General features: G+C 45.7%; 1 protein-coding gene across 2 annotated transcripts in view; it reads left to right on the top strand.

Moving 5' to 3' along the window:
- Positions 1-26877, top strand: part of ULK1 (unc-51 like autophagy activating kinase 1) — a 105989-nt gene that overhangs the window by 8215 nt on the left and 70897 nt on the right. For both annotated transcript variants that reach the window (XM_081842231.1, XM_081842232.1), the window contains exons 4-5: positions 18720-18752; positions 20281-20317. In XM_081842231.1, coding sequence (XP_081698357.1) covers positions 18720-18752; positions 20281-20317 — 70 coding nt within the window. The remainder of the gene's footprint in view (positions 1-18719; positions 18753-20280; positions 20318-26877) is intronic.

Here is a 26877-nt window from a genome sequence, read left to right as displayed (position 1 = left end):
ACTCTCTCTGTAACTCTCCCTGCCCCCCACCACACAAAGGAAATGGTTGATGAAACCACAGTGACTGTAGACTGGTGTGGGCAAGCCTTCAGGCTTGTTGTGTTTATGACCTTAATCAATAGAATTATACTGGGGTACATCTCAGCACATTCTGATCCTTGGAATTTGTTTTCAGTGTCCAAATTGAGCTGAGCTTGCAGTCCTTTTACACACCAGCCAAGCTCACCCGGTTAGCTATTTCCCCCAGCTTAAGTGGGGAAAGTACCATATTTTTCGCTCTATAAGACGCACTAGACCACAAGACACACCTAGTTTTTGGAGGAGAAAAAGAAGAAAAAAACATATTTTGAATCTCAGAAGCCAGAACAGCAAGAGGGATCGCTACGCAGTGAAAGCAGCAATCCCTCTTGCTGTTCTGGCTTCTGGGATAGCTGCGCAGCCTGCATTCGCTCCATAAGACGCACACAACATTTCCTCTTACTTTTTAGGAGGGAAAAAGTGAGTCTTACAGAGCAAAAAATACGGTAGGTAGTTTTGCTGTTGCTGTTGTCCATTAGGAAGTCAGCCTTTCAGATCTACCTCATATCAGCCAGCAGTTCTCTCCATAGGTTCGGGGGTGTACTTCTTAACCTCACATGTTCTCCAACTGGTCCAGGCCAAAGACCCATCCCTGACTTCCAGCTTGCGTCATGGGGAGAGAGACCCGTGAGTTGACCCAGACCTATTTCAGGTTAAAAGAAGTGAGGTGATCGTTATGTGAAATTCCTGCTCCCTCCAAGCGCTCTCCCTGCCATCGCTAATCCCAGGACCCTTATTGCTGCCCTGGTGGGCAACGAAGCTAATCCTAACTAACCCAACCCAGCTGAAACTTCCGCATGCCGGTCCCCTCGGCAAAATTCCATTTAAGGAGAAGCCTGGAAAACGATAGACATAGACTAAAAGTGAACAGGGTGTGCCTCTTCCAGAGAGCGCTCCCTCCCTACAGGCCTAGCTATAGGAAAGTGGGACATATGATTGATCAGAAATATGTATCCTATTGAAAAGGGCTCGTGCCTTTTCCCTGCCAAGTTGAAGCGCTCATGGAAATAGACAAAAGGAGTGTCTCATCGGAAGAATTCCCTCTCAGCCCAGTAATGACATACGCTGCGCCTTTGGTCCAGTAAGCCTTAGCTAGAGAGCCATGTGGTGGCAATAACTTGGCTGCGACCCACCTGGAATGGCCTTGTGACCCACTCGTTGAGGACCTATGCTGTAGACCACCACACAGCCACTACTTGCCTTGCATTTAATTTCTAAACGGGGAGTTTTTTATTTGCTCGTATGATTTATTTATTTTTTAAAGAAGCCATGAACTGACATAATACTAGATTTAATTTGGTAACAGAACATCGGAAGGAGCAATACCCAGTCTGCCATTCTGTTGAAATGTTGCTGTTCTGTGCCGCAAGAAGTTGCTTCCTCTTCCATTCCCGGGAACAACAACAACAAAAGTTTTGTATGCGTTCTTCCACTGTGTTGTAGTTTCTCTCTGTCTTATGCAAGTCAGACTCAGGCCATTGGTCCCGTCTAGCTCATTGTTGTTGTTGTTTAGTCGTTTAGTTGTGTCCAACTCGTGTCCGACTCTTTGTGACCCCATGGACCAGAGCACGCCAGGCACTCCTGTCTTCCACTGCCTCCCGCAGTTTGGTCAGACTCATGTTTGTGGCTTTGAATGATAGCCAATGGCTTTGGCAGATGATAATCTAGCTCATTATCATCTGCCAAAGATGGAGAAGCTATAGGCCTCTGTAGTCAGCCCCAGCCAGAATGGCCAATGCCCAGGGATGATGGGAGTCCAACAGCTTTTGAATGGGTAAAGGTAAAGGGACCCCTGACCATTAAGTCCAGTCGTGGCCGACTCTGGGGTTGCAGCGCTCATCTTGCTTTATTGGCCAAGGGAGCCAGCATACAGCTTCCGGGTCATGTGGCCAGCATGACTAAGCCGCTTCTGGTGAACCAGAGCAGTGCATGGAAACGCCGTTTACCTTCCCACCGGAGCGGTACCTATTTATCTACTTGTGCTGGTGTGCTTTCAGACTGCTAGGTTGGCAGGAGCAGGGACCGAGCAACAGGAGTTCACCCCGTTGCGGGGCTTCGAACCACCGACCTTCTGATCGGCAAAATGCATTCACCTGATTTGCAGCGATAAAGTGCCCTTACGTGTCAAAGGCATTATTAATCCAAACTTCTATTTGTTTAAGCACAGGCTTGGTAGCCATAGGCCAGTGTTTCTCAACCTTAGGTCCCCAGATGTTGTTGGACTACAACTCCCATCATCCCTGAGCTCTTCCCTTGCTAGCTAGGGATGATGGGAGTTGTAGTTCAACAACATCTGGGGACCCAAGGTTGAGAAAGGCTGCCATAGGCAATAAGGAATTAACATGTAGGTGAGTTTGCCCAGCGTAAAAAGCAGAGTGGGCTATTGTTGAATGGAAATGGTTCACTACCAAGCTAGTAACTTTTGTGGGCTTATTTGCAAGGCTGAAATACTCTGAGCACAATCTCCGCATGTGAGTGCTCCTTTTAAATGATTTCTTAGAGCAGGAATGGGGAACCCTTGTCAGATGTTGCCAAACTGCAATTCCCATCATCATCATCATCATCATCCCTGGTCCATGGCCAAGCTAGTTGGGGCTGATGGGATTTTGTTGTCCAACAGCATCTTGAGTGCTGCATGTTCCTACCTGAGAGGAGTGAATGATTTCATAGAAGGAAGCTGTGTTTGAATTTCGTGAGAGTTTACAAAATCTAAATAGTGTTGAAATCAGGATGGCATGAACTAGCTGTCCGCTCACCACAAATGACAGCAACAACTTTACCGCTGCCAGAGATTGAAATAATCTTGAAACCAGAGAGCAATGCTATTGCAAGATCTCAAAGGAACTCTTCTCCTAATGACCTGCCTGCTCCTACGCTGTAAATTCTGTAACTTCCATGTCTACCTTGGTTCATTAACTTACAAGACCCTTTCTACAGTTTCTTGCTTTCTTTCCCATCGTACGTATTCCTCCCTTTTTTGTCCTTGAGGACATTTGCAAAGTGGCTCTCTCTCGTCTTAAGTTGACCTTTCCCTTTCCTCACAGTTGCAGCTCTGTTTGTCAACATTCCATGGCCATTACCTTCGGCAGCTTGAGGGCTTGTCCACACTTCCTCTGGTCTGCTGCTCTACCCAGGGGAAAACTGCTCTTTAGTGCTCAGTCGGAGCAAATGACAATTCTGGTTTTTCTCCGGATGGACATTTGCTCCAGTTTAGAGCTTCAACGGTGGGCTTTCCTTGGGAAAGATGCCGGGCAAGGGGAAAACCACTAGGGCAGGCATAGGCAAACTCGGTCCTCCAGATGTTTTGGGACTACAGCTCCCATTATCCCTGACCACTGTTCCTTTTAGCTAGGGGTGATGGGAGTTGTAGTCCCAAAACATCTGGAGGGCCGAGTTTGCCTATGACTGCACTAGGGCCTCTGCTTTCTAGGGACAAGAGAGGCAGAGTGTGGATGAGCCCTGAGCATACAAACAGTCCCTTGATATCAGAGGTTTAAAGCAAGCGACTCTAGGATAGCTGGTTGCCAGTGGTAGAAACTCAGCTAACAGCTAAATGGCTCCTTAAACCAAGGTTATGGTCACCACAATGGAATGTCTAGGTTTCTGCCCCAACAGGAAAGAAATAATAATAATAATAATAATAATAATAATAATAATAATAATAGTAATAAATAATATCTATACCACTTTACATTTTAAATAACAATTCTCAGAGCTGTTTACAACACATTAAAACATCAAATAAGACAAGCCAGAATAAAATAAATCCTAGCATAAAAAAATAATATTTCAGATCCTTTTAAGCGGCATTTTGCTTTCCTCAGTCTCTCAGCCCTGCCTAGGGATGGCGGCAGATGGAATCTGGGACTGTCTGCATGAGAAGCAGGTGTTTGCCCACTGAGTTGTGGCATGTTAAAGTTGTGTTAAGAGGATGAGATACAAGAGTCAGCCCACCTCTGTCTCGTTTCCTAGTACAGTGATACCGCTAGTTATGAACGTAATTAGTTCTGGAGCTCTGTTCTGAAGCCGAAACCGTTCTTAACATGAAGCATGCTTTCGCTCATGGCGCCTGCCGCGCTGCCGGCGTGCAACTTCTGTTCGCATCCCAGGGCAAAGTTCACAACTAGGGGCATCTACTTCCGGGTTAGCGGAGCTCATAACCCAAAGCATTTTCAAGGAGGACATACAGTGGTACCTCGTGTTACATACGCTTCAGGTTACAGATTCCGCTAACCCAGAAATAGTACCTCGGGTTAAGAACTTTGCTTCAGGATGAGAACAGAAATCGTGCTCCGGCAGCACAGCAGCAGCGGGAGGCCCCATTAGCTAAAGTGGTGCTTCAGGTTAAGAACAGTTTCAGGTTAAGAACGGACCTCCAGAACAAATTAAGTACTTAACCCGAGGTACCACTGTACGTAACACGAGGTTTCACTGTAACAAGTCTTCATCATGATCTTGAATGGTGTTTCAAAAGCTTTGGAAATCTACCGCGTCCCAGTTAGTTTGTAGCTATGTATTATTGAGTAGTGCTAATGGGGCCAGCAGCGCGCAGAATACCTAGTGAGATTGACCCCGATGAGGGTGGAATCGAGTATTTTTAGAAACTGTTTTCAAGCTTGCTCTGAATGAGTTTGTGCTGCAAACCTGCATCAAGGGCAGGGTGGGAAAGAGAAATGTTGAAGATAAAGGGTTGTAACTCGACAGTGGAACACCTGCTTTACACTAGGAAGGTCTTAGATCGGGGTATTTCTGGGTTGTTTGTGGGGCATAAGAATTCGTTCTCTTCCCAACCCCCCCCCCCCAAAATACATTCCAGCCCACCACTTGGTCTGAGGAATGGTGGACCGGCCCACCGTTGCCAGATAGGGCTGGGAGAAACCTTGAAAAGCAGCTGCCAGCCATGGCAGATAGATGGACCATGGATGCGACTCTGTATAAGGTAGCTTCCCATTTTCCTAAGGCTGTCATTACAGTGGTGCCCCGCAAGACGAACGCCTCGCAAGACGGAAAACCCGCTAGACGAAAGGGTTTTCCGTTTTGGAGGCGCTTCGCAAAACGAATTTCCCTATGGGCTTGCTTCGCAAGACGAAAATGTGTTGCGAGTTCCTGCGGGGTTTTTTCCCTCCCCCCCCTTTTCCTAAGCCGCTAAGCCGCTTATCAGCTGATCCGCTGATAAGCCGCTTAACAGCTGATCGCTAAAAGCCGCTAAACCGCTAATAGCGCTAATCCGCTAAGGTGTCAATGGGCTTGCTTCGCAAGACGAAAAAACCGCTACACGGAACAGATTAATTTCGTCTTGCGAGGCACCACTGTATAAGCTTAATTTCCAGGGCTCAGGCTCCCAAGGTAGTCTTCCAGTAGGGCTGGCCAACTGTGGTGGTTTGATGTCATCCCTGAAAGCCATGTATATCTGGTCTCTGTGCACCCGCCCCAACAATTCTAGCAGCTTTTTTTATTGAGACATGCTTTTAAAAGTTGTCTGGGTTTCTCCTGCTATAAAGAAAAGAGAAGTGTTTTGTCAGTCTGTAAAAGGGAGGGAGGAAGCACTTTGGGTTTCCTGTGTGATGCACTGTTTACAGGAAGGGCTGTAACTCTGTTGCAGAACATGTGCTTGGCATCCAGAAGGGTCCCTTCTTAGTTCCCAAGCATCTCCAGGTGGGGCTTGGAAAGACCTCCGCCTCAAATTTTTGGCGAGCTGCTTAAGGTTCCGCACTAGATCTAGAAAGAGTTCAGACTTGGTTTACTTAACTGAATTGGGGTGGGGTCAGCAAACTTTTTCAGCAGGGGGCTGGTCCACTGTCCCTCAGACCTTGTGGGGGACCGGACTATATTTTGAAAAAATAATGAATGAGTGAATTCCTATGTCCTACAAATAACCCAGGACGTGGGTGGCGCTGTGGGTTAAACCACAGACCCTAGGACTTGCCGATCAGAAGGTCGGCGGTTCAAATCCCCGCAATGGAGTGAGCTCCTGTTGCTCGGTCCCTGCTCCTGCCAACCTAGCAGTTCAAAAGCACGTCAAAGTGCAAGTAGATAAATAGGTACCACTCCGGCGGGAAGGTAAACGGTGTTTCCGTGCACTGCTCTGGTTTGCCAGAAGCGGCTTAGTCATGCTGGCCACATGACCCGGAAGCTGTACTGTATTGGCTCCCTTGGCCAATAAAGCGAGATAAGTGCCGCAACCCCAGAGTTGGCCACGACTGGACCTAATGGTCAGGGGTCCCTTTACCTTTACCTTTACAAATAACCCAGAGATGCATTTTACATAAAAGGACATATTCTACTCATGTAAAAACACACTGATTCCTGGAACGTCTGTGGGCCGGATTTAGAAGGCGATTGGGCCAGATCTGGCCCCCGGGCCTTAGCTTGCCTATCCATGACTTACACTGCTTCTGCAAAGCAGCGGTGATTTTGATGAACTCCTAATAGTGGCTGCTTTCACACACAACATAAAACCAAACCATGGCTTAGCACTAATGCGCGAATGTGCTGGCTCTTGGAGATGAGTTTGCTGGCTGCTTTGCTCCCCCCTGGTTTTTTTAATTTGTTGTGGTGCAGCAGGTAAACTCTGTTTCGGCTTAGGGTGTTACCCAAACAGTTAAAGCTTTTTCTTTCTTGACCACAATCTGAGCTTAAAGGTTGGAGAAGGAAGAAAGTGGGTGTGACTCTTCCCTCTCTTTGTGAGCTAGCGTGTTCTTGTGGTCCCAGTAATCCAGATTTTGGCTTACTGTTTACATTTAACCACGCCATAGTCGCTAAGAGAGGTTTGTTTGATGCAGTCTGAGGCTTGCTTTATTCACCAGGTGGCAGAATGGATATATCATCATTTTAAGACTGCAAGTGGGAGCGCAGTTTTTTAAAAAACATTTTTCCTATGCCATGAATGGACAACCTTTGGCTCTGCCAGATGGTGTTGGACTCCAACTCCCATCAGCCCCAGCCAAGAATACTGGGAGTTAGAGTTCAGCAACATCTGGAGGGCCACTTTTAGCTCACCAAGGAGCGGGTAGCTTAAGCCCAGCCTTGTCCTTGTTTGCTGGTTTTCTCCTTGCGGGGAGAGGATGTTGGTGGGTTTGTGTTCCTGCAAAGGAGAGCACTATGTGTTCTCATGAATGAATTGGGAGAGCCATATTCAAATATTCTCTCTACCTAACCTCCCTCGCAGAGTTGTTGTAAAGATAAAGCGTGTGTATGGGAAGAACCATGTAAGCCATTTTGAATCTTTTGAGGAAACAAATAGCATAAGCAAAACTTATGGGATTATTAAATCAATTCTGTGGGGTGTTTTTTTTAAAAATGTGATTACCCTATAGTCTGAAGTGCAATGCCTTATTCCACCCCGTCTTTAAAAAATGTTTTAAAATACATTGAAAATGAATGTCAAAACATTGAGCGAGGGAAGAATTTAACATCAGCTAAAGTCTCATTGAGTGAGCACATCCTTCTAAAATCTAAATTATCTCACGAGGGCAACGTGATGTGATGATTTTGGAGGGTGTGTCCATTTTGTCATTTTCAAAATGGTGATTGTCCTCTTAGTCAGGGTTGTGGATTTGTCATGTTTGCCTTAACAGGCCTCATATTTCTCTCCTCGTCACCTGATGGTACATTGGAGAATGGGGTGGTGACATGGGCTTATTTACCATCCTCTAAAACTTCCTTCTGGAGCCGAGGGCAGCATTACTCAGAGCTCTTAGTAAGGTGGCTTCGTGGCTGTTTCCCAAGAGTAATTGGAGACTGGCATGTGGTTGTGCTTCTCTGAATGCAACGGTGGATCATCTCCAGTTACTCGTGTGTTGTTCACACGGCTGTTTTCTCCGGGCCCTTTCAACGTCTCCATTATGAAAATATCCACTTCAGAAGCTATTTTATGACTTGCTTCTTCTCTCTCTCTTTCTCTGCCCAAAGCTGGTCTGTGTAGGGTTTCGAGGGATGACATTTGCCCACGGTGTAAGGTTTCTGGGCTGGGGATTAAAAAAAGAAGAAAAAGTGGCCGGGGGGAAGTTCACCCTTATTGAGAGAACCATGAACTCATGTGCAGTCAGTCTCTCATGTCTTTAATAGCGTTTAACTCCTGCTTTCGTTGTGTCCGAATAGTATTTCCTTACCCCTCTACGCTACTGTCATACAGCTTCTGGTTGGTTCACATCTAACATGAAAAACATGGCTTGGCATTTGCATAAATAAACCCAGGCCTCGCATATTCCTGGCCTCAGATGCTTGCTTCCTTAATGAGTTTCTTATGCTTTTCGCCGGAAAATATGGATTTGCTCTTACGTGCAAACTTGCAAACTCTGGTTTTGCAAGCTTGTTATGTCAGTCGTTGTTCAGTGCTTCAGATATTATAGGAAACTAGGATGACCACGTAAGCATTGGACACTCAAGAGAAGTACAAATAGGGTACTAGGTTGCACAATATCAGTATATGGTGATTTCAGTGTATAAGAGCAAAAGCAAAATTGCTATGTTTTAAACAGAAATGCATTAAATTTCACTGTATAGTTAGCCGTAGTGTGTCTTGTGTGCCTGTTCACTTTGCTTTTTACGACCCCCACCTGCTGTCCCTTCTTAGGGTTTTCCCCCCTTTAAATTGGACTTGGACTGGACAAACCTTCCAAACAGAGGACTCTTAGAAACAGGAGACTGTCCTCAGGAAAACTGGACAGATGCCTCCCCCCCCACAAACTTTGGTGGCTTCTGTAACAGTAGAAGCAACTCATAACAGTGAAAGAGACTTGCTCACCTGTGAGTTTTGTGTTGCCCGTGAATTCACTGTTTGTGTTTGTGCGTATAAACTTGAGTTGGCAATGGCAAATGGTCAGGGATGATGGGGAATTTTAGTTCTGACAGCATCTGTAGTGCCACAAACTTGCAATCTCTGTGCTGCCCTATAGTTTAAGCCAGGGGTGGGGAACATTGGGTCCAGGGGACAAATGTGGCCCTGCGACCAGACTGGCCCCTGGGGGCTTTCCCTGTGCCAGGGCTTCCCAAACCGTGGTCCATGGACCACCGGTGGTCTGCGAACTTTATTTAGCATGGTCTGCGTTAACTATCTACTGATTTCTGATTGTGTTTCAATTCTATGGAGTGTGGATTGTAATGCAATAAAATAAAGTGAAAGAAATGAAAGAAGCCATAGAGATGCATGACTGACAACCATGCAGTGTCTATTGCAGTTGCTGTAACCCGTGGAAAAATATGTTGGTCCACCAAGAGCACCAGCAATTTTCAAATGGGGAGATAATATTTGGGAACCACTTCCCATACTGTTCTGCTCACTGGTCCAGCTCCATGTTGTCCTCAAGCGCTTTTTGTCTGCCTGAAATGTGTCTTAGAATAGTGAATGCCTTTTCTTTCCTGGATGGATGGATGTCTGTCTAATCTTCTCTGTGCACATGGAAACCAACTTATTTTTGTATGGCTGGAACATAGCCTACTCTGCAAAGGTAGGCTACCCATTGTGCCACCCACTTTTGCCTTGACTCTGCCCATCTCTGGAATGTGGCCCCCTGGAAGACCCCCCACTTAACAGAATTTATTTGGCCCTCAGATGGAAAATTGGTTCCCCTCGTTTAAACTGATGTTCAAGCAGTCTGTGTTTCTCTGCCCTGTCCTTTCTCCTTTCCCAGGCACTCCGGTCTCGCTGCAGTCCTTGTGTGTGGCAGGTGTAGATTAGATTAGCAGAGAAATCCTGGACACCTTTCATGTAAATAGCTAGATATTCCATATCTTGGAATATTGGGTTCTTTTCAGTCTGGTGTAATAGGGCGCCTTTGTACCTTATTTGGCTCGATGTAAAGCTAATCCACGGAATGCAGAATGTCTTGTGAGCCTAATCTAGGTCTTGCAAAGCAGGCAAGGTCATTCTGCCGCTGCTCTAAAAATATTTTTCTTTCTCCTCCTCTTATAAGATTAATTTTGACCTGCTTCCAGGCTTCATAATTGTGTAAAGAGCCTTCATTGTGTGGTCTACTGAAGGTTAAATATCCGTGTTTCTCTTTTTTCCCCTTTGCTTTTACTAGAACCACTTATGGTTTTAAAAATAGCCGCAGCCGTTTGTTTGTATTTCCCTGTGATCCCCGAACAAACGCTGTGTTTTCAAAAGCCAAACGGATGAAACGAAAGCACACAGACACAGAAAGCAGTCACCTCTGCTTCAGAACGTGTTTTTTTTGTTCCCTAGACAGAGCGGCAGGCGAGTTAGCATCAGGACAACAGGCAGAATTAGGTCATCAGAGCTGGCAATCCCTTGATCAACCAGACGTTAAATATCACGCATAAATAGTGAGGGGAGCTGAATTTAATGCCTCCTGGGATCCAATTAGCAAAGCGTCTTATAACTCCCAAGAAAGGAAGACCTTTGCAAATCCACCTTGGTCTGTCTCTGTTGCTGTGAGATGCTGACGCCGTTTTTGCTGCAGGTGTTGCGGAGAGAGACACCGTAGCTGCATTTTCGTGGGAAAGGGAATATGGCCTAAGAAGTTGGCTTGTGCCTTCACACGGCCGGTGGTTTGTTTCCAACAAAACAGGCATGTGCCATCTTGCGCAGGAAGCTTGTCAAATATGCCCCAGTTGTGTTTTCTTCATTATTTAAAATTTTAATAAATAAATTAAAGAAGGGAAGCTGCCTTATTATGCCAGTTGACTATTTCAGTCTAGCCCTAGTATTGTCCGCTCTGACTGGCAACAGCTCTCCAGGGCGTTGGGCATGGTTCAGTCTGTCCCTTTGCCTATCTGATTCCTTCGAAAAAGGAAAAGAAACGAAACATGAAAATCTGTTTGCCTCTTACTTTGGGACACAGCTGGAGATTGGAGCCCAACAGATTTAAGTGTCATCAACAACAACCTGTGCTAAAGACTATATTTCACTTACAGTATTGTTTATTATGGTTGTATATCTCTCCGGGGCTTCACAGGAGGAAGGGCAGGATAATAAAAAAAATATTGATATTATTTGCTTAGTTGTTAATTGCAGTGTGTTCAGTGAGGCTGACTTCCTGCAAATCAAAAGGCCTTTCCAATTAATTGGGTAGCACATTATTTAGTACGAAATGTTAATTTTTAAATATGATTATTTATAAAGGAAGATTACAGGCAGGAGGCAGCGTCTTAGAAAAAGCATTCCGCCTTCGCTGTCACATAGGAGGCCATGGTTTTCCAAGCTTTGGGGCCTGCCATGACGTCAGTAAACAGGAAGTGTTGAAATTAAAGCAACAGAAGTATCTGCTCTTTGCTTCCGGTATTATTTCTAAGATTATGCTGAGTTGATCAAAACAGGCTGATTGAATATGCCTTATTTCATTGGGCGGTGTTGGAAAGGCATGCATAAGAAACCCAACATGGTATCCAACACCCAACTTCTGTGACAACTGTTTTTCTTGGTTTACAGCAGGCATGGCCAAACTTGCCCTCCAGATGTTTTGGGACTATAGTTCCCATCACCCCTGACCACTGGTCCTGTTAGCTAGGGATGATGGGAGTTGTAGTCCCAAAACAGCTGGAGGGCCAAGTTTGGCCATGCCTGGTTTACAGTATTAGGGCAGGGTTAGCCAGCTTGGTGACCTCCAGATAGTGTTGATCTTCCAATTCCCATCCAGCGGTCAGGAATGATGAGAGTTGTTTTCCGATGACATTTGGAGAGCACCACATGGGCTACTGCTGAGCAGTGCTGTAAAGTGTGTTCAAAAAGCGCTTTGTATACATTACCAAGTTAGAATTCCTAGCGGCTCTCCTTTATGGTGAATCAGGATTATTATCCCACACATTGCAGTTGGGTTGGGAACAGAGGCTGAAAGACTGGTTTGCTTAAGCCAACCCAATGAGTTTGTGGTAGAGCCAAGATACTGGGTTCTTCCTGATTTTCTCTAGCCCATCTCTTAGCCACTATGTTTATTTGTTGTTTAGTCGTTTAGTCATGTCCAACTCTTCGTGACCCCATGGACCAGAGCACGCCAGACACTCCTGTCTTCCACTGCCTCCCGCAGTTTGGTCAAACTCATTCTGGTAGCTTCGAGAACACTGTCCAACCATCTCGTCCTCTGTCGTCCCCTTCTCCTTGTGTCCTCAATCTTTCCCAACATCAGGGTCTTTTCCAGGGAGTCTTCTCTTCTCATGAGGTGGCCAAGTATTGGAGCCTCAGCTTCAGGATCTGCCCTTCCAGTGAGCACTCAGGACTGATTTCCTTCATAATGGATAGGTTTGATCTTCTTGTAGTCCATGGGACTCCCAAGAGTCTCCTCCAGCAACTGTGTTTATACCAGTTCTCGATAAATAATGGTGTCTGTCTTTCAGTGGCAACAGGTCCAATCCTTAGCATTTCCGAAGTAGTGCCTGGCAAGAACCCTCTCTGAAATCCTGCCAGTCAGTGTAGACAGTATTGAGCTAGATGGACCAATGGCTTGACTCCACATAAGGCAGCTTTGTATGTTCCTACTTCAGTGGCGCCAACCCATGCTGCCATTTGAATCTCCCCTCTCCCTATTTGTTGGTAGAGTCAGTGGTTGTCCTGGATCTATATAGCCACAGGTGTTGAAAAAGTCTGGTTCCTGTTTGGCTTCAGTACATTTTTCCCACCCCCTCCACCCATCCTATTTACGTGGGTAGCAGAAGGCCTGAACGAGCAGTCAGGAATCAGGATGGCAACAATCATCTTGTTATAGGGAGCCCAGACAGGAAATGTTGCTTTGGTGTTGAAGGTGGGGGAGTAAAGAAAAACAGGTTGGACCACCTTTTCTTATCATAGCAGTCATAGCTCAGCAGCTAAGCACCTGCCTAGCAGCCAGATTGGTCACCACAGGCTTACTCACTGTCTAAAGTATTGGTGATGGGGAAAGAGCTCTGTCCCAAGAGCAAAGAGAGTTATTGGCAATTGAATACTGGGTTAGATGGGTGAATAGTCTGTCCTGGTCACAGCCACTAAGCCTCTTGGGCTTGCTGATCGGAAGGTCAGCGGTTCGAATCCCTGTGATGGGGTAAGCTCCCGTTGCTCTGTCCCAGCTCCTGCCAACCTAGCAGTTCAAAAGCATAAAGTGCAAGTAGATAAATAGGTACCGCTGTGGCAGGAAGGTAAATGGTGTTTCCGTGCGCTCAGGCACTCCTCACGGTGTCCCGTTGCACCAGAAGCGGTTTAGTCATGACCCGGCAAGCTGTCTGTGGACAAACACCAGCTCCCTCGGCCTGAAAAGCGAGATGAGCGCCGCAACCCCATAGTTGCCCTTGACTGGACTTAACCGTCCAGGGGTCCTTTACCTTTACCTTACCTGTTCATAAGGCAGCTTCCGATGGTCTCATAAGAAGAGCCCTGCTGGATTAGGCCAAAGGCCTATCTAGTCCGGTATCCTGTTCTCACAGATGCCAGCCAGATACCCATGGAAAGCCCATAAACAGCACCTGAGTACCAGGGATGCCATGCCCGTTTTGCCGCTGCTGCACTGCCCTCGCCAAAGCATTCCTGACCTCGGTTGTGCACAATGGTGGGTTCTGTCCGGATGTTGCCGGAAATCAATGGTGATGCCAGTGCTGCTTCTCAGCCAGAGTTGGCATTGTGCACAGTGCCGCCACAGGGACACATCCTCAGGGGATTCATCCTGCCTCAGGGGCTGGCCAGCCCCTGCTTTGTGTGTAACTGTGTTCTCCCCACTTGCGATTCCCAGCAGCCAGTACCCAAAAGCTATTGCTGCCTCCCGTGGGAGCGAGTTCCACAGTTTAGCTTTGTGGTGTTTACTTGCTTTTATCTGTCCTGAATACTCCCAACATTTCAGCTTCATTGGATATCCCTGCGTATTTCTATGAAGACTACAGAGGGGTTTGAAGTGTAACAAAATAACACAACATATTAAGAAACATGTTGGAAGGGATGAAGTTAGATAAAACGGAACCTTAAAACACAATTGTACAGTTGTACCTCGGGTTACATACGCTTCAGGTTACAGACTCTGCTAACCCAGAAATAGTACCTCAGGTTAAGAACTTTGCTTCAGGATGAGAACAGAAATCGTGTGGCAGCAGGAGGCCCCATTAGCTAAAGTGGTGCTTCAGGTTAAGAACGGACCTCCGGAACGAATTAAGTACTTAACCCAAGGTACCACTGTATGTGTTTTGGTTATAAACATTGATGTTGGGAGAGCAGAAAGTCACTAGTTTTGTTGATTTGCAGTACAGTAGTATCTTGGTTTTCGAACAGAATGCGTTCCAGAAGTCCGTTCGACTTCCGAAACATTTGGAAATCAAGGCACGGCTCCCAATTTTGCAGGCATTCCGGAAACAATAGCGGAATCTGCATTGGACATTCGGCTTCCAAAAGAAGGTTCGGAAACCAAAACACTCAATTCCGGGTTTCGATCTTTCAGGAGCCGAAACATACAAGTACTGAGGCGTTCAACAACCAAAGTGCGACTGTATAATGGTTGAGTAAAAAAAGTACCTTCTATACAGAAGAAGAGGAATGCGGGTGGCGCTGTGGGTTAAATCACAGAGCCTAGGACTTGCCAATCAGAAGGTTGGCAGTTTGAATCCCCGTGACGGGGTGAGCTCCCGTTGCTCGGTCCCAGCTCCTGCCAACCTAGCAGTTTGAGAGCACATCAAAGTGCAAGTAGGTAAATAGGTACCGCTCCAGCGGGAAGGTATACGGCGTTTCCGTGCGCTGCTCTGGTTCGCCAGAAGTGGCTTAGTCATGCTGGCCACATGACCTGGAAGCTGTATGCCGGCTCCCTCGGCCAATAAAGCGAGATGAGCACCGCAATCCCAGAGTCGGTCACGACTGGACCTAATGGTCAGGGGTCCCTTTACCTTTACCTTTATACAGAAGAAAGAATGAAATAATATTACAAACAGGGATATCCCTGAGTTCTAGTATTATGAGTGGGGGAGGAAACATTTCTCTACCCACTTTCTTCCCTGAGAATAATTTACTCTGCATCCCCTGGGAAAGAATACTCACTTTGGTGTTTGGAAATCATGCGACATTCAGGCATCTTGTCCACTGGGATTTTGTTTCTTTGTGAGAAATGACGACCAACTCTGTCCCTGACGAATGAAAGTTTTGAAATAGGGAGTACGCATTAAGGGTTATGAAATGAGCTTTTTCCCCGCTACTCCCCTTATAATTCGTTCAGTCGCACAGATCATCTGGAGGAATGCCTGTCAGTTGCCCCTGTGCTACAGAAGAGGCCAAAAGATATCCCTGCCATTAACTTTCATATGTCTCTCAAATATTGTTTTTCTCCAGATGGGCCTATTCAGTTTGAGATTAGACAGTTTAAGATTAGGCAGCCACCGTAATGTTTATTTCATGTTAGTTTTATTATATGTTATGCTTTATGGTCTTGTACTCCGCCTTGATAGTTCACCTAAGATGGTATTATATAAATTAAAAAAGAAAAACGGATTTGAACGTGTCTAACCAATTTGACCTCACCTGCTTTTATTTGGAATGCAAGCCAAACCGTTCTTGTCATATGCAGAAATTTGATAAAGGCTCTCTTGAAATCTCAGGGGGTGAGGGGAATGATGCTGTGACTTAAACAAAAGGGATCCTTTTCTTTCCCCTCCATATCTGCCTTCAACTTGTAATGGTAACAGCTGCCAGAACTGCAGACTTTCAGAAACTTCAGGATCTGGTTGAATATTTTGTGTTTGGGGTGTTGATGGGTCCCGTTTGAACACATACTGACAAGCTGTTCAATTCCTTATATCGTTAATTTCCCCCTGCAAGAAATGGGGAATCTTTGCTTCACTATCTGTGTACAGTGGTACCTTGGTTCTCGAACGTAATCAGTTGCGGGAGTCCGTTCGACTCCCGAAACAGTTTGAAAACCAAGGCGTGGCTTCCGATTGGCTGCAGGAGCTGCGTCGGACATTTGGCTTCCAAAAATCGTTCACAAACGGGAACACTTCTAGGTTTACAGCTTTCGGGAGCTGATTTGTTCGGGAGCCAAGCTGTTCAAGTACCAAGGTACCACTGTACTTAGATAGGTGAAACTGATACTTTTCTGCCACTACAGAAAGTTCTATCAGCTCAAGGGTCTTTGCTTTAAATACCTGATCATTGCCACTTCTGTCTCCCAAAGAACCCTGGTGCCACCTGTGCTTTTGGGAGAAAGGAAGAATTATTATTATTTTTGCAAACTTCTCCCAATTTCTGCAGAAGAGGCAGGAAAAACATATAAAGCCTCTTTCGCAGAGAGTGGAGATTTTCATGCATAAAATAAAATAAAGTAGGATTTGGCACAGTGTTTGTAGCGATTGGCATAATATGAGCAGTGACCCCTGATGAGAAAGCACATTTGCCCTGCTTTGTCTAGATTCACAGAATATTATCTTCAGAAATTGGGAGAAACTGATTGTGTGTGTTTGCAGCAGAAGCTCTGTGCTCAGCAGCGAGTGGTTAGAAACAATGACGTTACTAACCCACTTTCTGCCTCATCGAAACAGGGTTACAGTAGTTAAAAAACCTTTTTCTGCATTTTTTTTTAAATTACTGGGGTGGGGGGTTGCTGGGAAGTTGGTGGGGTCGGGGTGAGTAGGGCAAGCCATGGTCCATTTGTCAGAGGAGAAACAGAGCCCCGAACTGTATGGATGTTTTGAATACACTCAAATCCCTTTCCTAGTTTCCTTCCCTATGAAACAGCAGCTGCAACAGCTAAGCTGGCCAACAAACCATTTATTCACCTGATTATCAGGTCATCTTCCTGCTATTTCTTTCTACCCCTCACCCACAATGTTTTCTAGAAGAATAGAGGAGAAAGCCTCTTCTAATTCTGTGCAGTAGACACCCTGGCTTACTAACTTAGTTAGTAAATGCAATTCAGACTTGTCTGACTCACCCATCCTTCTGCACTTTAGCCCATCTCGGGTTCCCTTGCGACAACCAAACAGAACTACAGTGATTGCCAACATCCCATAACCCACATTTCCCCCTCAGCATCTGGGTTGCTTTTGAACTTTCTGTGCTATCACAACAGCTTGGCTAATGGGCTGGTGGAGGGTCTCTGGCTGCTAGCTGGCAAGTAGTCCATTATCCGCCTCCATCACCTGAGGTTCTTATTATATTTAATGGTCCATAAAAGAACTGTGTTAATCTTTATGCAACATTCACTTCCTGAGAGATGCCCTGGCAACTTGGGGGAAGATATAAGGAGCCATAAAACTTAACGGCATGCAATTTTGGATTTGTGTCAGAATCCGTTGTATGCAAAGCAGTTGGCTTCCACATTTGCATAGTACTTTGACTGCATGCTGACAGTGTGGACTTTAGCTGGTCGGTGTTGAATGTGATATTTCAAGGATATACACAATTCCTGCTCTGTGATGACGGCCACTCTATCAATAAATATTGAGCAATCACCCGCAAGCTACCTGCAGTTAGTTAAGGCACAATGTGATAGGCGCTTAAGCCGAAATGCAATTTTCTATTATGTTTTTTTCTGCCCAAATGCAGACTAAGTAACTTTTAAAAAAAGAAAAGAGTAAAAATGAAGCAGAATGAGAATTGGTAAAAGGAAATACAGTTAGCACACACGGACACACACCTTGCAAAATTTTAACAGGCAACAGCGCTACCCCTCTAGAGAATTCAGGATGGGGGTCCAAAATCTCTCCTCCCTGCTTCCCTCCCCCTCCCCGACAATTATAACAACCCTGTGAGGTTCTTTCTGCTGAAAGATGGTGATTGACACATGCTTATATATACCATAGGAACAGGGAATTGTTGGCGATCTAGATGTTTCTGGCCCCGACCATTGGAGGTGCTGGCAAGGGGTGATGGGAATTTGACAACATCTGGGGTGGGGCACAGGCCCTATCTCTGCCGAATACAGTGGTACCTCAGGTTACATACACTTCAGGTTACATACGCTTCAGGTTACAGACTCCGCTAACCCAGAAATAGTGCTTCAGGTTAAGAACTTTGCTTCAGGATGAGAACAGAAATTGTGCTCCGGCGGCAGCAGGAGGCCCCATTAGCTAAAGTGGTGCTTCAGGTTAAGAACAGTTTCAGCTTAAGTACGGACCTCTGGACCAAATTAAGTACTTAACCCGAGGTACCACTGTATTAGGGGCCAGCCTTGTGTAAGGTGCAAAATTCATGTGTGCTTGTTTTTCATTGAAAGGAGCTACTAAACCACTCCTGTTATAGATTCACTTTTATAAATTGTAACTGAATTGCCCCCCACCCACAAAAAATAATAATCCGGAGGTTTAGAAGTTTTCCAATTTCTAGCCCTAGTGGTTTGGTTTTTCTGTCTCTCCCCATGATCCATGGTTTGTTTCTTTAAGATCTCCCATCCTCAGTTTCCAGCGCACATGTTACTTTTACAGGAATTGTAGTTATGAAGCCTCACAGGGCTGTGTTAAATTGGAAACAGCAAAGGCTTTTGATATTGCACTCGAGCAAGTGTGTTTGTTAAATGTGCAGCTAGGAGTACCCAGGAGCCTCCAAGGAATATGGAAGGGGTCTAAATGATTCAGGTCTGTTAAAGGGGAATGGCATGTAGAATTGAACACCTTGGTAAACTCTGCATTAAATTCTCTGGCACCCACAGTGTATTCTGCTTTGTTGACTGGCTCTAAACCTCCTTCTTCTTTTTTTGAAAAAAAAACTGATTCACTGATTCTCCCCCATCCCCTTTCTTTTCTTTTAGGAAATGGCCAACTCTGTTTACTTGGTTATGGAGGTGAGTAATTCTGAACTCTTATCAAAGGTAAAGGTTATTCTTAGGTCTCATCTGCACTAGACACCTAAAGCATCGTCATTCCACTTTAAACTATAACGGCTTCGTCCAAGGAATCCTGGGTGCTGAGAGTTGCCAAGTGAATCATGTTCTGCTCAGAGAGTCCCCTGGGAAATGGGACTGAGTGTAAAGCCATTCTGGGAATTTTAGCTCTGTGAGGGGAATATGGGTGACACTGTGGTCTAAACCACTGAGCCTCTTGGGCTTGCTGATCAGAAGGTTGGCGGTTCGAGCTCCTGTTGCTCAGTCCCTGCTCCTGCCAACCTAGCAGTTCGAAAGCACGCCAGTGAAAGTAGATAAATAGGTACTGCTCCGGTGGGAAGGTAAATGGTGTTTCCGTGCACTGCTCTAGTTTTGGTGTTCCATTGCGCCATTGCGGAAAAACTGTAAAATATGCCTCTGATTTTAATTCAGAAAAAAAAGATGCTCTCACATTAAAAAATCATAATGTTGCCTGCAAGGCTATTGTATTAAAAAAAGTTATTTCGGAAGGGAGAACAGGAAGCCAACCTATTGCCTGGGTTACTATCTTGGTGCCAGCATAGACCTTCTAAAATGAAATGCTTGGCTTTTGTTGGAAGGCTTCTGCTATTTTGATCTCAAGGGTCACTATATTAGCCATGGACATCCTCTTGAAAGAAACAGTGGAGAAGGAACAGGATTTGCTCATATTAGCTGGACTATGTCAGTGCGGCAGAACTTGGGATAATATATTTGCAGTAGAAGGGGGCATTTTACTCAGAGGTAGGGGGAGAGGGATTGTGGTGGTGCCTGCTGGGCCCACCCCTAATCTCAGTGAATGTGTAGGCATGCACATTTTCTGTTCAGACCCCAGAAGTTGAGAGTGGGCTGGGGGAAGGGATCCAGTGGAAACAGTGATCCACACTCACTTGTGTCCAGAAAGCCCTAACCTCAGATCCCAAACTCCTTCTATCTCTGATCATTGGTTAGGCTGGCTAGAGCTGGTGGGATTTGTTGTCCAACAAGATCTGGAGGGCACTGGCTGACTACCCCTGCCCAAATGTCTCCTGCATTTCAAGAATCAATACTTGTAAGCTGAATAAATGAAGGAAACAAACCTACATCGCACTTACCAGATCCTAAGCTCTGGCATTTTGCAATTGGAAAAGGCCAGTCTCCTTAGTTTCTGAAGTGGCCCGAGCAGTGGCATAGCGTGGGTTGTCAGCACCCGGGGCAAGGCAAGTAATTTGCGCCCCCTAACCCGTGGATTTTAGTAGGGGCAGAGAGCTGCGAGTGCGAGCGCCCCCCCCCAAGATGTTGCGCCCGGTGCGGCCGGCCCCCCCTGCACCCCCCACGCTACGCCACTGGGCCTGAGTTCTGTGAATTGCCGCTGAGGGCAGGAAACAACTAGAGGTTTGTTTCTGTGCTTTATTGTAGAGCCTTGGTGAGACAGAATTTTTAACTAAACTCTTGCTTACAGACTTCTCTTTATCTCCCTTTCCTGATCTAGTACTGCAATGGTGGAGACCTGGCAGATTACTTGCACAGTAAGTATCATCCCTGATGTCTCTTCTCTTTTTGGCAGAACCTAAATAGCATGTTGAAATGTTGGCCGCTCCAATGTGGCGCCTGGAATATGTAAGTGGCTCACTGGGTTTTTTTTTTTAAATTCTGCAAAACTTGTGCTTAGGGTTTTCGTGCTGTTGTCCCTGTTTTGGGGGAGTTCTGATCAGCTTTCAGCTCTTTTAGGGGTTTTAAGAATTTGGAAGTGTCGCTGTGATGTGCCAAAGTTGGCTTGGACCTTGCCCTGCCCCCTCATGAGGGGCGTGGCAAGATAAGCTCCTCCTACCACTTTGCCTGATATATGGAGAAGTTCCATGCAACTGTGCTGACTCAAGCGGTAGGCTCAATGATAGCAACAATTTGGAAGCTGTTGAACACTCCTTCATTGAGTGTTTTAAAACCGAGGTTGGATGGCCGTCTGTCAGGGATTATTTACCTGTGATTCCTGCATTGCAGGGGGCTTGATGAGCCTTAGGGTCCCTTCCAACTGTGCAATTCTGTGACTCCATGATCCCATCCACATGCCAGAAGTACTTTTCTATGGCTTTCATGTGGAGGTGTGTAATGTTAGGAAGTACTCAGAGGCCTAATTCTCCCTGAAGTGGGAGACCCAGTGTTTGCCCAACTTTCTCCATTGATGGACCATGCTTTGGCAATGTCACTGGACTGTGACTTAGGACTGACCCCAGATACCCTGGAGATTCTGCAGAAGCAGGGACCTGACCTTGCGGATCTTGACTTTGGACCTTGCTCATTGTGTTGGACCTGGACTGGTATTTGACCATTTGCACTTTCTGACCACTCTTGGGACTGTGTAAGTCTTAGGACTTAGCTTCGGGTACGCTGGGGTTCAGGACAATTAGAAGCCCAGCCTGTCACTAACAATGACCTCAAGGGAGGGGGTGGTCCTGCTTGGACATCTTTAACCTGATGACAACCCCCCACAAATCAAAGCCTAGTAGTGGCCCCACACCCTCCCACCCAAACACACAACTGAATGCAGGGTGAATGTGTTTCGGAGGAATGGGTGGGTGACTTGGTGGGGGGACATAGGAAGCTGACATCTAAGGAGCTGTTGGTGGTCCGTCTAGCTCCAGGTTGTCTCCGCGGACTAGTAGCCTCTTTCCAGGATTTCAGACAGGGTTCTCTTGCAGGCTTACCTGAAGTTGTCAGAGATTGAAACTTCTGCATGCAAGTCAATGCTCTGCCTCTGAGTTATGGCTTTTGCTTACAAAGGAGGTCCACCAAAATCTGACATGGACCTTGAAAAGTGCAGCATTTGTTGTCTTCTATTGTGAAAGCAAAGTCTGGAGTAACACTACTTATGCTAATGACTAGTTTGCAGCCTGTCATCTCTGCTCCTTTGGACATTACTTCCTCATTGATAATCTCCAAGGCCTGAGCCCTCATTTACCGACTGTATATAATCTAGGTCAGTAATGACTGGTTTTGTTTGGACTACTTTTCAACAGTTGGTTTTCTGTTTACAAGACCATTGCAATTAAGTCCCGCCCCCCCTCCTTTTGCTGATTTGGTTGTTTGTTTTTAAATACTTCAAATGATTTGCCTGAAGCAAGGTTTAGCAATCCAGGCTCATTGAATGAAAGAAATTAGGAAATGTTTGTCTGCTCAACAACCACATCTTGCCCTTTAATCTCATGTTTTAACCTTTGAAAACCCCAAAACAAAACCCGGTTTTAATACCTCTTCCTCTACCCAATTTGGGGGGAAGGAGATGGGACTCTAGGGGTTTTTTTTCCTGCTTGCAACAACTATTCCTCTTTTATTTTTATTTTTTAAAAACCTCTAGTATTAGCTAAAAGTCGCAGTAAGTTACATGAACCCCAATGGTCTCCCTTGCAGGCACCAGTCAGAGCCACATGGTGGATAGCCTGCTGTTTGACCCTAAAACGATGCCGCAAAGTGACGTATAATAACATTGAACAAATACAGAATTAATATCCAGTAAAAGGACATTTTGAGGGACGCGGGTGGCACTGTGGGTTAAACCACAGAGCCTCTTGGGCTTGCCAATCAGAAGGTTGGCGGTTTGAATCCCCGCCACGGAGTAAGCTCCCATTGCTCGGTCCCTGCCAACCTAGCAGTTCGAAAGCACATCAAAGTGCAAGTAGATAAATAGGTACCACTCCGGTGGGAAGGAAAACAGCATTTCCTTGCGCTGCCCTGGTTTGCCAGAAGCGGCTTAGTCATGCTGGCCACATGACCTGGAAGCTGTATGCCGGCTCCCTCGGCCAATAAAGCGAGGTGAGTGCCGCAACCCCAGAGTTGGTCACGACTGGACCTAACGGTCAGGGGTCCCTTTCCCTTTAAACGAACATTTAAGAAGAGCTGTGCCGGATTACGCCAAAGGCCCACCTAGTCCAGCATCCTGTTCTCACAGTGGCCAACAAGATCCCTTTGGGAAACCTGCAGGCAAGACCTTGGGGGCAATAGCACTCTACCTGCTTGCGATTCCCAGGAACTAGCAAAACAAAGCCACATCATTGAGTTCTCCCACACCATCCAGGAGGCCCTGTCCACATCTGCTTCCTCTACTGCCTAGCTTTTAATAAGCTTCTTCATGGTATGGGCAGTACCACAATATAACCCAGGGGTAGTTAACCTTTTTATACCTACTGCCCACTAATGCATCTTTCTTGATGGCAAGATTTCCTTACCGCCCACTAGTGCTCGATGGAAGGAGGATTCAGCTTGTGCTATAGAGCCCCCTACTGCCCCACCTAGAATCCTGAAACGTCCGCTAGTGGGTGGCAGGGACCAGGTTGTCAACCCCTGATATAACCCTTTACTCAGAGGGCTGGTGGCCTCTTCCTTGTTGGAAGTCTTCAAGAAGAGTGCAGGCAGCCAAATGTCGGGGCTGCTCTGCATTTCCTGTGCAGGAATTTAGGAAGCTACCTTCTACTGGTCAGCCTGAGACTTTCTACATGCAAAGCAGCTGCTCTCCTGCTGAGAAACAGCGCTTCCCAATCCCACCTGCATGGAGAACCTTCATGCGTAGGAAGCCACCTTGTACCAAGTCAGACCACAGGCTCGTCTAACTCAGTATGGTTCTCATGATGACAGGTTTCCAGTCCTACCTGGAGTTGCTAGGGAGAGAACCGGGGACCTTCTGCTTTCAAAGCAGTTGTCCCACCACTGAGCTGCAGCCCTTTCTCCTCCATTTTGTGGGGGGTTGCACTAGCTCGTCTGCAAGGCTCCCTCAAACTCTGATACCAGGGAGATAGTTCCTATAAAACGCCTCCAAAAACCAGCTGTCCCAATTACCCCAAACGAGAAATGGGTCTATCTCCTGCTGTTCTCCTTCATCCCAGTAATTCTTCCTTTAGCAGTAAAAGTTAAAAAAAAAACACACACTAACAGCAGATCAGCAAATGTTTGCAATGTCTTCCAAATGGAGACAGGCTTCTATATTTCTGGATTTTAAAGTAGCCACTCTTCTGAATGCACAGTGAATTTAGAATGCGTTTCCCTTCACTTCTCCCTCCTGCGGCTAAACACACTTCCTTTTTAAAAGCCTTTAGTCTCATGCGCTAACTTAAAATATTAAAGCTGTCTCTCCATGTTTAATCATCTCTCAGAATGTTTTTTTCGGCCATGTTTAAACAAAACAATGTTAATCAAGGCTGTCATCCTCCTTTTTGTCAATTTGGTGCTAAGTTGGTTCATGAGCAAGGGGGGAAAAGGATGAATTCTCCTATCCCAGCCCCACTGATCACGGCCGCTTAAACGTCTTTCATGTTGAGCTGCTGGAATGGAAAGATTAAAAAAACTGAATTCTTATTTCCCCTCCGGAGCTAGCATTGTAATGTTTTATGAATGATGAGTTCAGATCATTTATTTGGCTTTTAGCAGTCGGAATGCGGAGGAGTCTTGACGGCAGAACTGTGCATACCACGTGGCTTTTTAAAATATAGATAAAATTATTACTTTTAAGATCGGGCCATTATGCCCCAAAATGTCTCAGCTGTGGCAAAAACACAAACAAAGGGAACAACACCTGCCAGACAGGGCCTTCTATATAGATCTGCCCAAACCATAAGAATATTAGTCTCAGATGCCTTGCAATCTGGCATGTCCCCACTGCAAATACAGGGTCTCTCTGGTGGTGGTGCCCAAACTTTGGAATGCTTTCCGTATGGACATCCGTCAGGCAAGTTTCCAAAGCTCAGGTTAAGTAGAGGAAGCCTCTTTAGCGAGGGACTGAATTGTGTCTACGATCTCAAATGTCAGAATGGGATTACACGAGTCCCAGGCAAGATGTATAGAGGTCCTGCAAAGTGATTTAACCATTGACAGCCTTCTTCTCCACAAATTTGCCTATTCCTCTTTTAAAGTGAGTAGATCTAGTTACTTGGGTGCCTACTGCGTTGAGTCTATTCCAGGGGTCAGCAAACATTTTCAGCAGGGGGCTGGTCCACTGTCTCTCAGACCTTGTGGGGGGCCGGACTATATATTTTTTTTTAAAAAAAAGAAATGGACTGTACTGTCCGCAGGCTGGATTTAGAAGGCGACTGGGTCACATCAGGGCCTTAGTTTGCCTACCCATGGTCTATATTCTTACCTTGAGCATGCATGCATCTAAACTCCTATGTGTGAACACTAAGGCACCTGGCAGTGCTCAACCTGCCTCTTCCCATGCTACAGCTGTTGAGTTATTGCTGCCCCCCCCCCCTTGTAAATGACAGCAACAGACAGAATTGAGTGTCCAGTGGGGGTGAAGGAAGGATCTTGGGTAATGATCCTTGCGGGTGAGAAAAGGGTTTTAGTGTTCCCATTTCCATCTGTGAAAATGGGAGGGTGTGGTTAATTTGCAAGGTGGCTACCGCATTTTTTACTCTATAGGACGCACCTGACCATAGGACGCACCTTGTTTTAGAGGGGGAGAACAAGAAAAAAAAATTTCTCCCCCTCTCTGCGCAGCGCCCCTTCAGCGAAGCGGCAGAAGAAATGGAGCCCCTTCCATTTCTCCTCCCGCTTAGCTGAAGGGGTGCTGTGCCTCAGCTGAAGGGGCACCTACCCTTCAGCGAAAGGAACCCGAAGCCTCCGGAGCACGGCGGGAGCGCTCCCACTGCGCTTCAGAGGCTTCACGTTGCTATTGTTGAAGCCAAGGAGCCTGCATTCACTCCATAAGACGCACACACATTTCCCCTTAATTTTTGGAGGGGGAAATGTGTGTCTTATATAGCGAAAAATACGGTATTTGTTGCCACTTGATGATGTAGTTATTTTGGTTCCTGTTTCACCTGGTTACTCCGGCACGCTGCATCTGGCCCCAAATCTTTGTACCAAGAATGCCCAAATACAGTGACCTGGATAAATTATGTAAATTTGCTTATATTATTCAGCTTTTGCTTGTCAATAGGGGGAGTGGTAGGGGGGGAATACCTCCCTTTGAAGGTTGGAATTCTTATTTTGGCTTTCGCTCTGGGTTCTGAAATCTCTCCACCTTTAGACTTCTCTTTCAAGTTTATCTTTACACCAACAGGACTAGAAACTTCCTTTAAATTTAAAAAGAAAAGATGGGGGAGTGGGAAGCTGTGGTTTTTCAAAAGACAGTTGTTCAGCCCAGTACCATATTTTGTGCGTTTTCTTCATGGGCATAGATAGACACAGGGACACCATTCTGCAAGATTTTTGAAAAATGTCACCAATGGAGGCATTTTGACAATTGTTGTGTTTTTTTAAGTGGTTCCTAATTTGCTTACTGTTTTGTAATGCTCTTTTGTCTGCCCCCTCACTTTCTCCATTAGTTGGTAGCTAATCTTTGGTCTTAATGGAGTTATGTTTCCTAGAGCAGGAGCCAGCCAATCTGAATAATTGGTTCTGTTCTTGGAAAACTTTTTCTTCTTCTTAACAACAGAGACCTTTTAAAGATTAGCTACGCTTCTTTGGTGTGGCATTTAAAATGACAGCTACTACCATCCAGATTGTGTTCCCTGAGGCTGAGTGTGATAGAAGAAGGTACAAAGGACTGCATTCACAATACCAATGTAGGGGTTGGGATGCCACCTCTTTGAACATTTTAAAAGCCTGAAGTTAGAAAGTTAGGATATGAGAATGGTAAAATATGCAGGAATGATAGATAAGTAAATTGAACCATGGAAGGAAAAGAAGGGAAGTCAAAGGATAGATGGCATTGTGCAAAATGTTCATTTTGAAATGTAGAATTTGAAAATTTAATTAAAATTACAATAAAAAAGTGATAATAATAGCAATAATAATAATTTATTATTTATATGTTGCCCATCTGGCTGGGTTTCCCCAGCCACTCTGGGCTGCTCCCAACAGAATATTAAAAACACAATAAAACATCAAACATTAAAAACTTGCCTAAAAAGGGCTGCCTTGGAGCATATGTGGAAGTTTAGGGCGGGGCGGGGGGGGGGGAGTTATTTTTGTGGAAGAATAGTACCGATAAGTCTGAAATTGTACAATTCCATACCCTCTAACATTTCTCTGCTGAAAACAGGGATGTCCTAAGGTAAAGTGGTGGGACACGGGTGGCGCTGTGGGTTAAACCACA

The sequence above is a fragment of the Podarcis erhardii genome (assembly GCF_964252035.2).
Source record: "Podarcis erhardii genome assembly, chromosome: 15".
Lineage (NCBI taxonomy): Eukaryota > Metazoa > Chordata > Lepidosauria > Squamata > Lacertidae > Podarcis > Podarcis erhardii.
Note: the sequence above shows the minus strand (reverse complement) of the source record. Positions and strands in the feature narration are given on the sequence as shown.